Genomic DNA, 14,301 nt, shown 5'->3' with positions numbered 1-14,301 from the left:
GTCGTTCAGGTTGAGGCTTTTCCAGTGTACCAGAGATATTTATATTTAATCTCACTCAAAGTGTTCACATTTTTCAGTCAGTGCTAAAACTGGCAGTGGCAAGATACTTTTTGGGGGATTTTTATTTTTAAGCTCATTTTTAATCTCTGAATATTAAAAATACAGAATCTGGATTTCGGGAAAAAATGTGTGAAAGTGTTCATCAAGGTTAAACAAATCCACCCTACTAGAAAGGTGAACTGGAGTTTGGTTTTCCATCGTAACATATAGGGTGGTTTATGCCTAGAATAATATTTGCAGTGATCCTTGTAGAAAGAAAATTTGGGAATACTCTTGTAAATGCAAAAGAACAAGAGATTTAAATTTTACAGACTCAGAGTTCATGTCTACCTGCTTAGTCTACAAATCCTATACCTGGCATATTCATTTAAAATACTCCTGTAATTATAGCTTTGGATCATTACCTCCACATGCTTTTAGGTACTCAGATGACAGACTCTGTCTCAGTGATGAGATGCTGGGACAGGGAATGTGGGGAATGCAAACATGAGCAAAATACTTGGAAGTTCTGGGCTTGTTAAAGAAAACTACATCAATTCATGCACCTCAGAAACAGCTATTTACAAAGCAGCCTGATGAGCTTAAATTCGAATACAAGCTTTAAAAACTCAAACATAACAAGCCTAAAAGAAAATCAAGATAACCCAAGTATACCTGAATTTTTATTATTACAGACTTAAAAAATAATTGCAGTCATTAATTCTCTTAAAAACCATAAAACAACCTTTGCTTATAAATACCAGAATAAATAATTTGAAATGGCTGAAAGCCTCTTAAGACTGCTTCTTCCAAAATGCACTACATCAAGAAGATGTAAGATCCCTATAAAATGCTGCAACAGAGCATTAGAGGAGCTGCTTTTCCAAGAGATTGTAAAAATACCTTTTCATCTAAATGCCTTGCTGAGCACATCAGTCAAATAAACAGCATCAAAAGAATGGGGTGACCAAAAACAAAGGATGTGTCTGGGCTCTTGGTGCAGGGACCAAAGATAAAGGACCCCTTGCTCACCTTACTTAGCTGACTACTCAGGTTTTCCTTAAATGTTTTCTTCTTCAGGACAGCCTCAAGCTTTTATAAATGCCACATCTTTAGTGAAACCTTCATTCTGGCTGCTGCTGTGCCTGCTCACTTTCTTACATTGCTTTTCTAAATTCAGCCGGCTAAACTAAGAATTTTTCTGGTTCACTCTAGAGCAAAAAAAATAGGCAAAAAGACACCTCCAGGGGAACTACTGTGCTGAAAGCATTTAACACTAAACTACCACCAAAATGCAGGTGGAAGATACAAATCTAACAAGTGATTATGCCAAAAGAGTACAAGGAATTGCTTAATTTTGAGTCTTTGTGATTCAGCTTATCATTGTACATGATAGAAACAGAACATGTTTGCATACCATTTTATATATATAGAATTATTTATATATGTATATATATTATATATATATATTATTTATATATAATTGTATACAATTATATATAATTAAATAATTATATATAAATTATATATTTATATATAAATTTATATATTATATTATATATAAATGTATGTTTATATATTTTATATATTTATATCATTTATATATTTATATAATTATATATAATTAAATTATATATATAAATTATATATTTATATATAAAGAGTTATATAATTATTTATATTATTTTTATATTTTTATATTTTTATATTATTTAATTACTATTTATAATTAATATCTTAATTTAGAAAAACATTTTCTATTTTTTTTTTAATTTAGTGTTTAATTATCAGCTATGTTCACAAATAGTACCCTCTTTTGGAGGAATGAATGGCATCCTGAAGGACATGACTGCAGTTCATAATTTCCTTGATAAATAGGATGAAGCTCTACATTAAAAAAAAAAAAAAAGAATAAAAAACCACAGACTGAGAAAATCCTTCCTGAACACCAGGGACTCCAAAGCAAAGCTAGAACGAGATAGCCTACAATGAAAATATGAATATTTGAATAATGAACTGGTAGAGTGTGTTTGGAATATGAGGGGGGAATAAAGGAAACTTCAGACTACCTTTCTCATAATGTGTCAAGAAAATTCTTAATTCAGGAAGACAATTTCATAAGAGAGCAATTTAACCACGATTAATGAAGACTCAGTTTGGATGTTAGTAAAAGATCTACAAAGTTCTCCTTAAATTTCCCATTAAATACAATAGATTGAAGCGTTTAGACTTGGAGAGATGAATTTGTTTTTCTTTTGGAACACTTCAGAACGGATTGACAAAACATCCACCAAAAATTTCCTTGGAATATTTATCCTTCCTCAGAGAACAAGGAAGACAGATGAGATGAGGTTCAGCGCTGCCTTTCTGATATTGTACATTATTTATCAGACCGAATCTATCACCCTGCATACATATGTTGATTCAAATGGCCTGTACAGACACTCTTCTGCAGTCAGCCAGTGGTGAGTGCTGCCCTGGGGTTTCATTTGCCTTCCAAACGATTTGCAGACTGTTGCTAAACATTACAAAAGAGAGGGATCAGCAGTCTGCATGACAAGAGCTGGGAATGGTTTGTGTAAAGAGGCCAATGGGACAGATACCCAAAGCTTTCAGAGGGCCTCACTGAGCTGTGCAATTACTGCTGGCATAAGGAAGAGCCCTATTCTATATCCCCAGATTTCTGTGGCTGAATTTGGCATCTTGGATTCCCTAGCCATATTTAATTTAGCTATTTAGCACGTGTTTCTGGGAGACAAAGTGATTTATTTTAAGGCTGGATTGTGTCTTGTGTGCACTACAAGGACAAAAACCACCAAGGAATTGCATTGAGTAAACAAACAGTAAAATCAGATTTTAAAGTCTCATTTTTCTCAGAGGAGAACAGATTTAGGATTGTGGAGTCCACACCAAACATCTGTAAAGGTCTCAAGTACAGGGGTAACCAGTAAGTGTACAGAAAAAAACACCTGTCCAACCACGAATTTTAAGAGCTGTGCTATTTTCAGGATCACAACCCTGCAGCCTGATGATTAATGAAGACTGACTGTACCTGGTGACCTGCAGAGTGACACAGGAGCAATGAGCCATGAGGAGCTCACAGCAGCTGCTCACAAATGGGCTGCAGCACTGCCCCTGCTCCAGCCACACTGGGACCCTGGGAACAGTGTAATTCTAAATTCTGGGTGTGCCACATCCACCTCAAAAACTCCACGACAGCCCTTCTTTACCAGCACATGCTCTTTCGCAGATCTTTCAGTCACTGCCCTCCCTGCTGCCCTGACACCAGGGGTTTGGTCCTGAGCAAGGTTTTCTCCAGGAAACCTGCTGTAATTCACAGTTCGAGGCATGTAAATCAAGTGTCTGACGGCTCTAAGTCATGGAAGGAGAGTCTTACTTGGTCAGCTCCCATTTCATGCCATTCTGTGGTCACACCAGGAAGTTTTCTGATGCCAGTGTATCGGCGGAATTTTGCCCGACGGGCGGCAAGAATGATGAGCAGGATTCCATTGTATCAGAGGGCTAATTAATTGCTTTATTATACTATATTATTCTATATTACACTACATCTAAACTGAACAATTGAACAAGAACGAGACTGAACAAAATCTCATTACTGTTTCCTGACTGACCGCCAGGACACAGCTTGATGAAATTGGTCAAGAAAACAAAACACTCACACCAGAATCCAATCACCAAATCCCTTCAGGTAAACAACCTTCCACAATGCACTCCACTTGTGCACAAAAACAGGAGCAGCAAAGGAGATAAGGATTGTTTGGATCATTCTTTTCTCTGCTTCTCCAGGAAAAAACCTGAGAGAGAGAATTGTCTCTCTCTGCTCAGAGAATGTGAATCCCACACCAGTGAAGCACTTGCTTCAAGCAGTGCTCTCTTTTGACCAGGCTCTGAGCAGTGGATGTGTCTCCTCATGGAGGCAGAGGTGCAGTCCAGAAGCAGCATTCAGTCTCATGCCACTGTTAAGAAATTTTCCCTGAGTTCTGCTGCACCGTGTGAGCTGTTGGATGGCATATGCTCCATCTGAACAGAGGGAAAACAGAGCTGCAAGTGGCACCCACGTTACTGTACACACACAGCTTTTCCTTACACTGCACAGCTGTTCAGCCACCCTTGGCATCCCCACTTTCTAATAAAAACACAGCGCAAACACTTGAAACAAACATTTTTTCTCCTGGTTGCTACCACCCAGCCATGGTACAAGGGACGTCTGTATTTACCACTGCAAGCATTCTTTGAATTCTTAAATGAGAGTCTTACATCTGTATCCACAGAGGCAGAACAGGCAGACACCATCTGAATAAACTTCAGGGAGTTGTGCTAACGTGGGATGAGCATGGCGTTTAAACCAAAGATGTACAAATTTACTTATGGAGAACCTTTGACACTCCCCCCTGCCCATAAGAACACTGAGTTCAGATTGTTTAATTAAGTGCATTGTATGGGTTGCAATCTTCCCTCAGCTGAGATCCACTGGGATTTTTTTTATCCATCTATAGACAATTTCCATTTGCTTCCCACTCTGCTAACTTGAAAATGCCTCTGTACTTCACCAAAGCTTAGTGAGTTTCTCAATATGAATTAGAAATAAAGACAAAACTCAGGCCAAATTTTTCCCATTAGCCACAGCCACAGAGATAATAACAACTGAAATGAAGAAGTTAATGGTGACAAGCTTCTTTTAAAATAGATGAAACATCACTATTTCTGTTTCTTAGCAGTAGCTGATCCTTCAATACCAGCTTATTCTTTAAAAATCCAACCTTATCAAAAGTACATATTAAAAAGATTTCTCCCAAATAGGAATTTGTTTCATTTTAAGGAAGATGGAGTTATTCCAACTTCAAAGAAGTTCTCACTTATTCTAGATATTCTTACTAAATATATGAAAACCAGACAGAGTCCTCTAAGCAAAATCAGCATTGAAGAAAATTGGGCAATTACTTGAGTTTGCACATCAGATTTGCTACATACAAAAGTCTAGAAGAAATTTAGGAAAATATGTTCATTTCTGGCTCCTTGCAGATGACCAAAATTGAAACTTGAGTATTGCCCTTGCAAACCTTGAAACCCAAGGCAAGTGAAATCTTTGCCTAGAAATCACTATCAAAATTATTATCATTATTATTACTCATACTGTAAATTGTAATCAATGCAATTCAACAATATTTTTAAGCCTGGAAAGTCAAACAGCAAACAATACCTCGTGTGAGAGCCAAACCTACTTCCATAATTTCTACTTTCTTTCATAAACATTATATATACTCCCATTTTCCAGAATTCCCTGCATGGAGTGGCTGAAAATACAAATTTGTGAATCATCCCTCTGGATTCTAATCCTTTTAATAACAAACATTTCATCCCACTGAATGTGTTCATTAAGTAAAGTACTACTGAGCATAAATAAAACAGCAGAATCTAATTTATGAATGATAAAACAGTCATTACAGCCATGGTAAACACTTCTCAGAGTCCTGTTCTACATCTCAGTGGACAAAAATATCAAGGCAGAGAAACAGAAAGGCCAAAATATGAATAGACTAATCATGATATTCACTTTGGATAAAAGATCAGGTGTCCTAGGCTCTAGTTCAAATAACTGATGCTCATTTTTAGCCGTAGGAACGAGGGGAGGAAAGCTGCAGTCCAGGTACAGGAGCCTTGACTCCTTGAACACACATTGTGCCATTGTCATGTTTTCTGGAAAAATCCCTTCACCAGGATTTCTTCTCCTGGGAAGCCGAGAAGCCTCAGGGGAAAAAATGAAAACAGTAATTATCTCATTTGCTTCTCCTGCGTTTTGCTGCTTTGGAATGTGGTTGGAGATTGTTTATCCAAAACAGAGGTTCAGGTTTCATTGGTTCCATGTGAATTGTTTTAACTTAATGACCAATCACCATCCAGCTGTGTCAGGGCTCTTGAGAGAATCAAGGGTTTTTCATTATTATCATCTTTTAGCCTTCTGTCTGTATCCTTTCTCTATTCTTTAGTATAGGAATAGAATAGAATAGAATAGAATAGAATAGAATAGAATAGAATAGAATAGAATAGAATAGAATAGAATAGAATAGAATAGAATAGAATAGAATAGAATAGCCTTCTAAGAACAGGGAGTCAGATTCATCATTTCCTTCCTGCCGCGGGGGACCCCGAAAATGCCGCACGCATGGAATTATAAAACGTGCTGCGCTGTCCTCATGTCAACACCCACAAACATTTATGCTTACCAAAACACATTCTGCACTCTGCTGTGCCCATAAAACCTCCCTTTGAGCCAGGCAAACAGTAAGGAAGATTCCCAGGGGTGTAGGTCAGGGAAAGTTCTCTCACCTGGAACGATCCCGCATGGTCTTCCTCTTTGTCTCCTTCTTTCCCTTCCTTGAGGGCGATCAAGGTGAAGCCTCGGAAGTAGGCGGGAGTGGCAGCAGACAGCGTCACTGGGGTGTGATGAGCAGGGAAACAACAAAAACAAGCCATCAGCTGCGAAATCAGCCACCTGCACGTCGTTTCACAGCTTGAAAGGTGTGTGCTCTGCGTTGGCATCAGCCAAAGTTAGAGCACTGACAACAGGGAGCCAAGCCAGACAGAATACAAAATGTTCAGTCCAAGTTTCCACATCAACTGAGAAACACTGGCATGAAATAACTCAGCTCTTTTCTCTTTCCCTCCACTTTTTTTTTTAAACCAGATTGATAATCTGCTCTGATCTACAGAAGGGTTGTTTTGGTGGTGGGGATACACGTACAGGGGGTTTTTCTACTTTGGGTTTTTTTCTTTGTGATGGTTTTTTTGTTTGTTTTGGGGGTGTGAGGGGAAGTTAGATGTAAAGGAGCATTCCTAAACATTTGATTTCGTGCTTTTTGTCCAGTTCTGAGCCCAGACCAAGTACTTTAGTGCACAGAAAGTCTCTTTGTCTGTAATGCCAGATGACCGCATTGCCTGCTCCAGCTCAGCTACACTCAACACGACACCCCAGCTTCTGGAAATGGGGGAATCTCAAAATGCCCTTCCTCTGCTTCATCCTCAGGGCAAAACAGGCCACAACATTAAACTCCTGGCTGAAGCTGACCCCCAAAGGTTGTGCTGCCAGCCCTGATTGCCAAAGCAATCCCAGAGAGCAGCAAACACCCTCCTCCTTCACACACCTGTCCTGGGCAGGAAGGCAGCCCTGGATCCACCAGCAGAGCACAGGGAATGTGGGGCTGACTAATCTGATTTCACCGTGCCCAGCAGCAGGATTAAATCCCTGACTGGATGCCAGTGCAAGACAGCTTTGTTCTGTCTGCTCACTATCAGCAGCACCCAAGCAACACCTGAGTTCACAGAATTCCGGGATATTCTGGGCTGGAAAGCACCAACAAGGATCTCCAAACCCAGCTCTGAAGGGAACAGCCCCTACAGGGATTGAAGGCACATTTTTAGCACCAGGCTCCAACCAGCTGAGACAATCTCAGAGTCCTCAGCTGAGGCTCTTTTGAGCACTATCAGAAAGAGAGAATGAGGCAGAATTTTGAGGCAGAACTTTTGAAATTACCAAACTCTCTTCAACAATTTATAAGCAATCCTTTCCTGAAACAGGGGTAAATTTTAGGGGGAAAAAAGTTATTTTAGAATTAAATTAAAAGAGACAGAAAATTGAACTCTTAATGTTGTAAGCAGCTTTTACTTTAAGCATAAATTGCAGAATCACTCATGGTACTTTATTGTCACACTCTCCAACCCTGACAGGCGCAATAAAAACTGAAGACCACCCACAGTTTTCAGAGCAAATTACAACTACCAGGGCTGCTCCATAGAAGAGTATCCACAAGAGACTCTCTCTCACACAATTAGGCTGCAAGGGGTTGAATCACACTGCTAAAAATTACAGATTGCTCTTAAAAGATATGGATTTCAAAATATGCCCCAGAGTTCATTTGGAACATATGGAGAGCTCTTTGATCCAGAAATTCAGTAGCAGGAAAATATAAAATAGGCTAATTGAAAATATATAGCATTATTCAGCAGTATTTGGGTCTAAAACTCATGGTTTCTGTACAAATATCTAACTTTTCTGACTATATGTGGAAAAAGAAAGGATTGGAGAGATTGATTTCAATTTTTAAACTTTTTTATAAGTGCCATTTCTTTGACCTATAACCTGCAAACACCTGTACAAATCTGGGGTAGTGATGGGCAGAATAGGAAGTCCCCCAACTCTCCAGATTTTCATTCCATGGAACCTTATGATGAGTTGAAATGTCATGGTTTTAGGGGAGAAAGAAGATTTCACATATTTTATTCCAAAATGGGATAGCAGCATAACGTCATTAAAATTTCTGCTTACTTTACGAAGTATTGCTCCAATCCATTAATTCATTTCCTGCCCAATAATTAGCATGATTAGTCCAGTTTTGCAAACTTCTGCAGCTCTGGCTAAATGAAAACCCACAGGCAGCCTCTGAGCTGCAATAACCGAGAGCAGCACACTGCTGAACTCAACAGAGATGAACACATTACTGCTGCTTGAGCAGTGATTCTTAGAAATTAAACTGCCATAAAGGCCTTTTACATGCAACAAATTTTTCCATATCATATGCAATTAAAGACTCTGAGTCACTGTGAGTTAAAGGTTACACCAGAAACACTCAAATATATGTGCAAGCAAGCAGAGAATCCAGCTGCGAGTTGACTCAAAAAGTTTTCATTTTCCTCACCAAGTCACAGCTTTCCAAATTCTAAACACCTACCTATAAAACAGAGAGAAGACATGAAACGCTACAGAAACATCAGAAAGGAAGGCGATTCCAAAGCCTGACTCATAGTTTTTGAATGCCTGGGGCGAGCAGTGCCCCCGCTGCGGTTTGCAGTGATTTTAACCCCGGATAAATGGGAGGGAAGGATGCGCCCACCCCCAGCCTGCGCTGCTCACTCAGCAGCCTCATCCAGGCAGCTGGGCTCGGGAACTCACCCAGCCCCAAGCCAAACAAACCAAATCCAGCCCCAAACCCCAACAATCCGAGCCCAGCCCCGGGGTTCAGGCGGGTCCGTCCGTGCGCGGCTGCTCCGGAGCGCGGTGCGGCGCACGGATGGAGCGGGAGCGCACGGAGCGGAGCGGTCCTGGGGATTCAGGGTCTGTGCTTTGGGATTTGCACCTTCGGGTGTGTGCTTTGGGATCTACACCTTCGGGGTGTGTGCTTTGGGATTTACACCTTCGGGGTGTGTGCTTTGCTAGGCCAGAACGCCGGGGAACACCTGGGCTGGGAAGGGTTCCGTCGGTGCTCGGAACCAGGTGCGCTCAGGCGGCACCAGAGCACACGGGGATTTATCCCTAAATCCGGAGCTGTTCTGGAGTCTCTGCCCCTGCACTGGGTGTTCCTGCACGGGCAGCACTGGGAAGCTGTCAGAGCACATCTGTTTTTCACAAGGGAGCGGCTCTTTGTTGCATAAGAGCCGAGAGTTCTTGGGCTGAACTCCGGCGTTTTGAGCAGCAGCTGTGTCCTGCGCACACCGCCTTCACACTAATTAACTTTCACTGAACGATAGGAACTTCCTGCATGCATCGGAGTTAAGGATTTCACTTTAAAGGGAAGATTACAAATCAGCAGTTACTTTTGTCTGCTTCCATCCCTCTGACAAGTCTCTAATTACTTTACAAGTTGCACTTTGGCACACGCCTTCAACAAGCTCCTCTTTCCCCAGCGTCCCAAGCTGAAGGTTAGGTGATCAAAGCACTTGCTCCTTTGGTTTCAGGCAGGAAATCTGATTATTCTCATCCTACACATCCTGTGTTGTACACTGCACAAGTACCAACAAACACACGTTCCAAATTTCACCTGTATTTTGTGAAACGTGGGAATGGCTAATGTAGCTACAGAATGAGTGCTTGCTTGCAAAGTGTTTGCAAGAAGAAAGAAATGGAAAGAAAAAGACTCAACTCAACATTGTTTGGAAGAGAAGTCCCCAAACCAATGCAATGGAGCACATCTTAAGTGATCCCTTCCTCAAAAACTGAGAAAGCGAACTGACCTGCAAGTGGAAATTCCATTAAAACCAGAAACAGCATGCACGCAGAAGGTATATGTAAGGGTTATAACTATTCTAGAACTCCTTTTCTTCTTCAGAATAATCACTTCATGATATCATAGCAGAAAGTAGGTCTACTGCATGTTAGCATGTGAAATGGGCACACTACTGCCTTTTCATAGGAGCAAGTTTATTTACATTTCAATAGCACGAATCTCACCTCATTTTTTCATGGAAATCCCATGCAATCATTAATCTAAGTCTACAATCAATAAAGCCAGGACTGATTGTTTTCAAGGATCGTTACCCTGCACCACCATCCAGATTCAGGCTCATCTGTGCCTCTGATGGAGCAGCTCCATGCAGGTGGAAGGTGGCCAGAAGGGAGGAGAGGACCTCGACCCTGGGATGGTGTGCCCACAAACCTGGTCCTGCAGGGAGACATTTTTAATGGTCTGGCAGGAGAACGTGCCCTTATTCAGTGCTGACAGGCAGAAGAGGAGAATGCCCACCCAGAGAAGCCACTCAGTGCCCAGGGCTGCTGTTTTCTACCACAGCTCCAGAGGTGGAAAACCGAGGCTTCACAGCTCCCCCTCAGGGCAAACAGATTCTGATTGATCTAACGGTGAATAACTGCAGGGGAGCCATAAAAACTCCCTCAAACGGTGTGGAATCCTGATTCCCACACTGCAAGTGCGCTGAGATATTTCCTCCTTGAGAGCCTCAAGTGTCACATCCACTGATGGCATGAAGATCAATGGGTGTCCCTACACTGAGGCTTTTGTGAAGTGCACTTGCATGCACAGATTATTCCTGGGTTATCCACCTTGAAAATACCAGTTTGTTCCAAGAGCCCACTAAGGAATGTGCCAAGGATCCAGATGCATCCATTCAGGCAGAGGCCATGGAAACAGGAATATCTGGCTCCAGTGCTAAGGAGGTTGTGCAAGTCGTCTGCTATGTTGCATTTAGAGTAATTTGCAAATGAATAAATACAAACAAACAAAACCCCACAGACCTTTCATGATGTCTCATTTTTTTAATCATTAGTTGGATTTTCCATCCTCTGCATAAAATGGTAATAAAGTTCCATTTGGACTGTAGAAATGGCTTTGAAAGCAAGCTCTCAAAACTTTCTGTATATTGCCAGTTTTAACTACTGCTATGTTACAACAACATTTATTTGTGTTCTTCCAAGAATAATTTATTTGTGTCCTTAAAGAATAATCTACACACCCCAAAGTGCCACCTGAGTACTTCAGTCCTAAGGATCAGAAATGCAGGCACATATTCTGTGCTACATTTTAACTTTTTTACTATTAGCTGTAATTTTCTCACTTCCAAGCAGCTATAATAGCCTAATGTGATTTTATTAATTGACTTCCTAATGCCAAGACCTAATATCTCCAGAAAATTAGTTCTGCTAATTCATCTGGGATTTTCTCCCTACATTTCTATGCAAAAGAAACTTCTTTGGTAGATGACTGAAAATGTCCAGTAACACTTTCACAGAAGAGAATTCCAAAACTTTTAAATAACGTTCGCCTTTGTCACTATCAAAAAACTTAGCACATCTTTATCCTGCTTAGTAGATGTACCAAGCTGACAGACCACATGAAATCTTCTAGACTCCAGGTACTGATCCCAATGTTTGGAACAGCTATCCAGCTTGTGGGAAAGGTGCATTTCCTCACATCGCGTCAAAATAAAACAGTTTTGGGGGAAAAAATCAAATCAGTAGCATGCAAAGTTACAGAGTGGTGCTCAAAACAGGTGAACCACTGCTGCAGACGCATTTCCCAGCCTTTGAATGATTATGCTATGTGCACACTTTTTTCTCCCTCTATATACACGGAGATTCCCATGTTTATGCAATGCAAAAACGTTGATTTTTACCCTGGATCTAAGAAACACTTTGAAGGAGCTCCCAATATCTTTTTTCCTAAAACTGTGTTAGTTATGGTACCTAAAAATTCTCTTTAAAGTGAACTCTCCAAGTTCTCTTTAAAGTGCTTTTAGAATACAAGATTAACAGTACGTTCCAAGCAGGTTTATTTCTGAAGGCATTATAGAGTGAGGCAGGAAAAGTGACCAAAACCTGTCTTTGCCTGTTAATTAGTAAAATACACCCAAATGTGCTTTGGAAGTTCATTCCAAGGACTGTGTGTCACATGCTCAGGGAAGAACGAATGCCTCCCTCCATCTCTTATTTACAGTGGTCGTTAGCACTGACTCTGCCTCTTTCCTGTTTGAACCATCTGTTCATTTGCCCAGAAAAAAAAAAAAAATAAAAAAAAAAAGAAATGGGGTGGGATAAACGTAAGTGGAAAATGTGGGAAGTTGGCAGCGTGCTGCATCATGTTTGCCCATATGCTAACTCATTATGTTAACATTCATATTTCAGGGCAGGAACGGTGAGCTCCGAGCTTCCTCTCCTCCCTGCTGAATGCCAAAGCTTCTCCCGTGCCCTGGGTTATATTTAAAGGGATGTAAGGAATCCCACGGGAGCGGGTAAACGGGGGAAGAGGGAGCGCGCTTTGCAGCGCTGCAACTTGCGATTCTTGTGCGAGCGCTGAGCCTGTGCAGAGGGCTCGTAAAAGAAGGGAAATTCCTCTTAATGAGGAGGAGTGCTTGGGAGTAAAGTGATCCACCGAAACCCAACTCCTCTCGCTCGCCATGGAAGCAGCATCCCCAATAAAGTAACGCGTGGGGCGCATCGCCCTGCCTTAACCCGCACACGCCAAGGGGGATGCGGGGATGGCAGGCAGAGCCACGCCACGGCTCCACAGCCCCTCATCCTCACCATTCTCGTCGGCAAGGGATGCGGAGGATGCACAACTTACCCCGGTAACTGTTCCCAGGCTTGTAAAATTCCGGATCGCCCTCCACCCTGAGGCTGAATTCATTGTACCCTTCCCTCCGGGTGCCTTGCGCTCGCAGGATCCGGCTGCAATATCCCTCGGATTTGGCGGCTTTCTCCAGGGTTTCGTCGGGAAAACCCTTGGCCACCAAGGGGAAAGTGAGCGCCAGGAGCCGCAGGGCCAGCGGCTGCAGATGCGCTCCCATCCTCGGCGCTCCGCACAACTTTTGGGGGGCACGGCAGGGCCGGGCAGGGCCGGGCAGGGCCGGGCAGGGCTGGGCAGCTCGGGCCGAGCGCTCCGGGCAGCCCCGGCCCCGGTGTGAGGCTGCCGGCTCGGCACGGCTCGGCTCGGCAAGGCTGGGCTGGCTCTGCCGGCGGAGGGAGGGGAAAAGCAGCGAGGGGGCAGAGAGGGAGGGGACGGAGAGAGGAGAGGAGGGGAGGAGGGAGGGAGGGAGGGAAGTGTGATCTTGCCCAGAGCCCGGAGTGAAGTGCTGGTTTGTTTTAGCGGCTCGGCCGTGTTTGAATTCACAGGGCTCGCTGGCAGAGGGGCAGGGGACGCTGCTGAGCCCCCAGCGCTGAAATCAATCACCCGCATTCCTGCTAAAGCCTGGAGTTACTGCAGGGATAACGAGGCTCAAAGAATTCCCCCCGCATCCCCCTCCAGCCTCCCGTCCTCCTGCGAGGCAGCAGAGGTGATAAACATCACCGGCTGAACAGCGCGGACAGACCGACAGGAGCAGCGGGAGCATCGCTGCGGCTCCTCGGGTACCACGGAGGGGACAGAAGGGCACAGAGGGGACAGGGAGGCGGCTGTGCCACAAACACGAGGTCCATGTCCCCAGCAGAGCACATCCTGCGGCTCTGATGGGGACATGGAGCTCGTGTTTGTGGCACAGCCACCTCCCTGTGCCCCTCTGTGCCCTCCGTGGTACCCGAGGAGCTGCTGGGTACACACACACACACACCCGCACACCCTGCGGCTCCTCGGGTACCACGGAGGGGACAGAAGGGACAGAGATGGGGGGAGGCGGCTGTGCCACAAACACAAGGTCTAGGTCCCCACCAGAGCCGCAGGATGTGCAGAGGTGTGTGTGTGCTCCTAGCAGCTCCTTGCGTACCACGGAGGGCACAGAGGGGGACAGAGGGGACAGGGAGGTGGCTGTGCCACAAACACGAGCTCCGTGTCCCCACCAGCCTGTCACCATGTCCCCATCAGAGCCGCAGGATGTGCAGGTGTGTGTGTGCTCTGAGCAGCTCCTCGGGTACCACGGAGGGCGCAGAGGGGACAGGGAGGTGGCTGTGCCACAAACACGAGGTCCATGCCCCCATCAGAGCCGCAGGGTGTGTGTGTGTGCTCCCAGAGCTGCTCACCTCACCTA

At 43.6% G+C, this 14,301-nt stretch overlaps 1 protein-coding gene across 1 annotated transcript in view; it reads right to left on the bottom strand.

Annotated features, from left to right (window-relative positions):
- SPON1 (spondin 1) overlaps nt 1–13,226 on the bottom strand; it is a 182,809-nt gene extending 169,583 nt beyond the window's left edge. The window contains exons 1-2 of the mRNA XM_063160571.1: nt 12,906–13,226; nt 6,388–6,494 (exon numbers count right to left, since the gene is read on the bottom strand). Of these exons, the coding sequence (XP_063016641.1) occupies nt 6,388–6,494; nt 12,906–13,128 (330 nt within the window). The 5' untranslated portion in view covers nt 13,129–13,226. The remainder of the gene's footprint in view (nt 1–6,387; nt 6,495–12,905) is intronic.
- Nucleotides 13,227–14,301: the final 1,075 nt, after the last annotated feature.

The sequence above is a fragment of the Melospiza melodia genome, chromosome 6 (assembly GCF_035770615.1).
Source record: "Melospiza melodia melodia isolate bMelMel2 chromosome 6, bMelMel2.pri, whole genome shotgun sequence".
NCBI classification, from domain to species: domain Eukaryota; kingdom Metazoa; phylum Chordata; class Aves; order Passeriformes; family Passerellidae; genus Melospiza; species Melospiza melodia.
The sequence above is the reverse complement of the archived record's forward strand: the minus strand, read 5'-3'. Positions and strand labels throughout refer to the sequence as shown.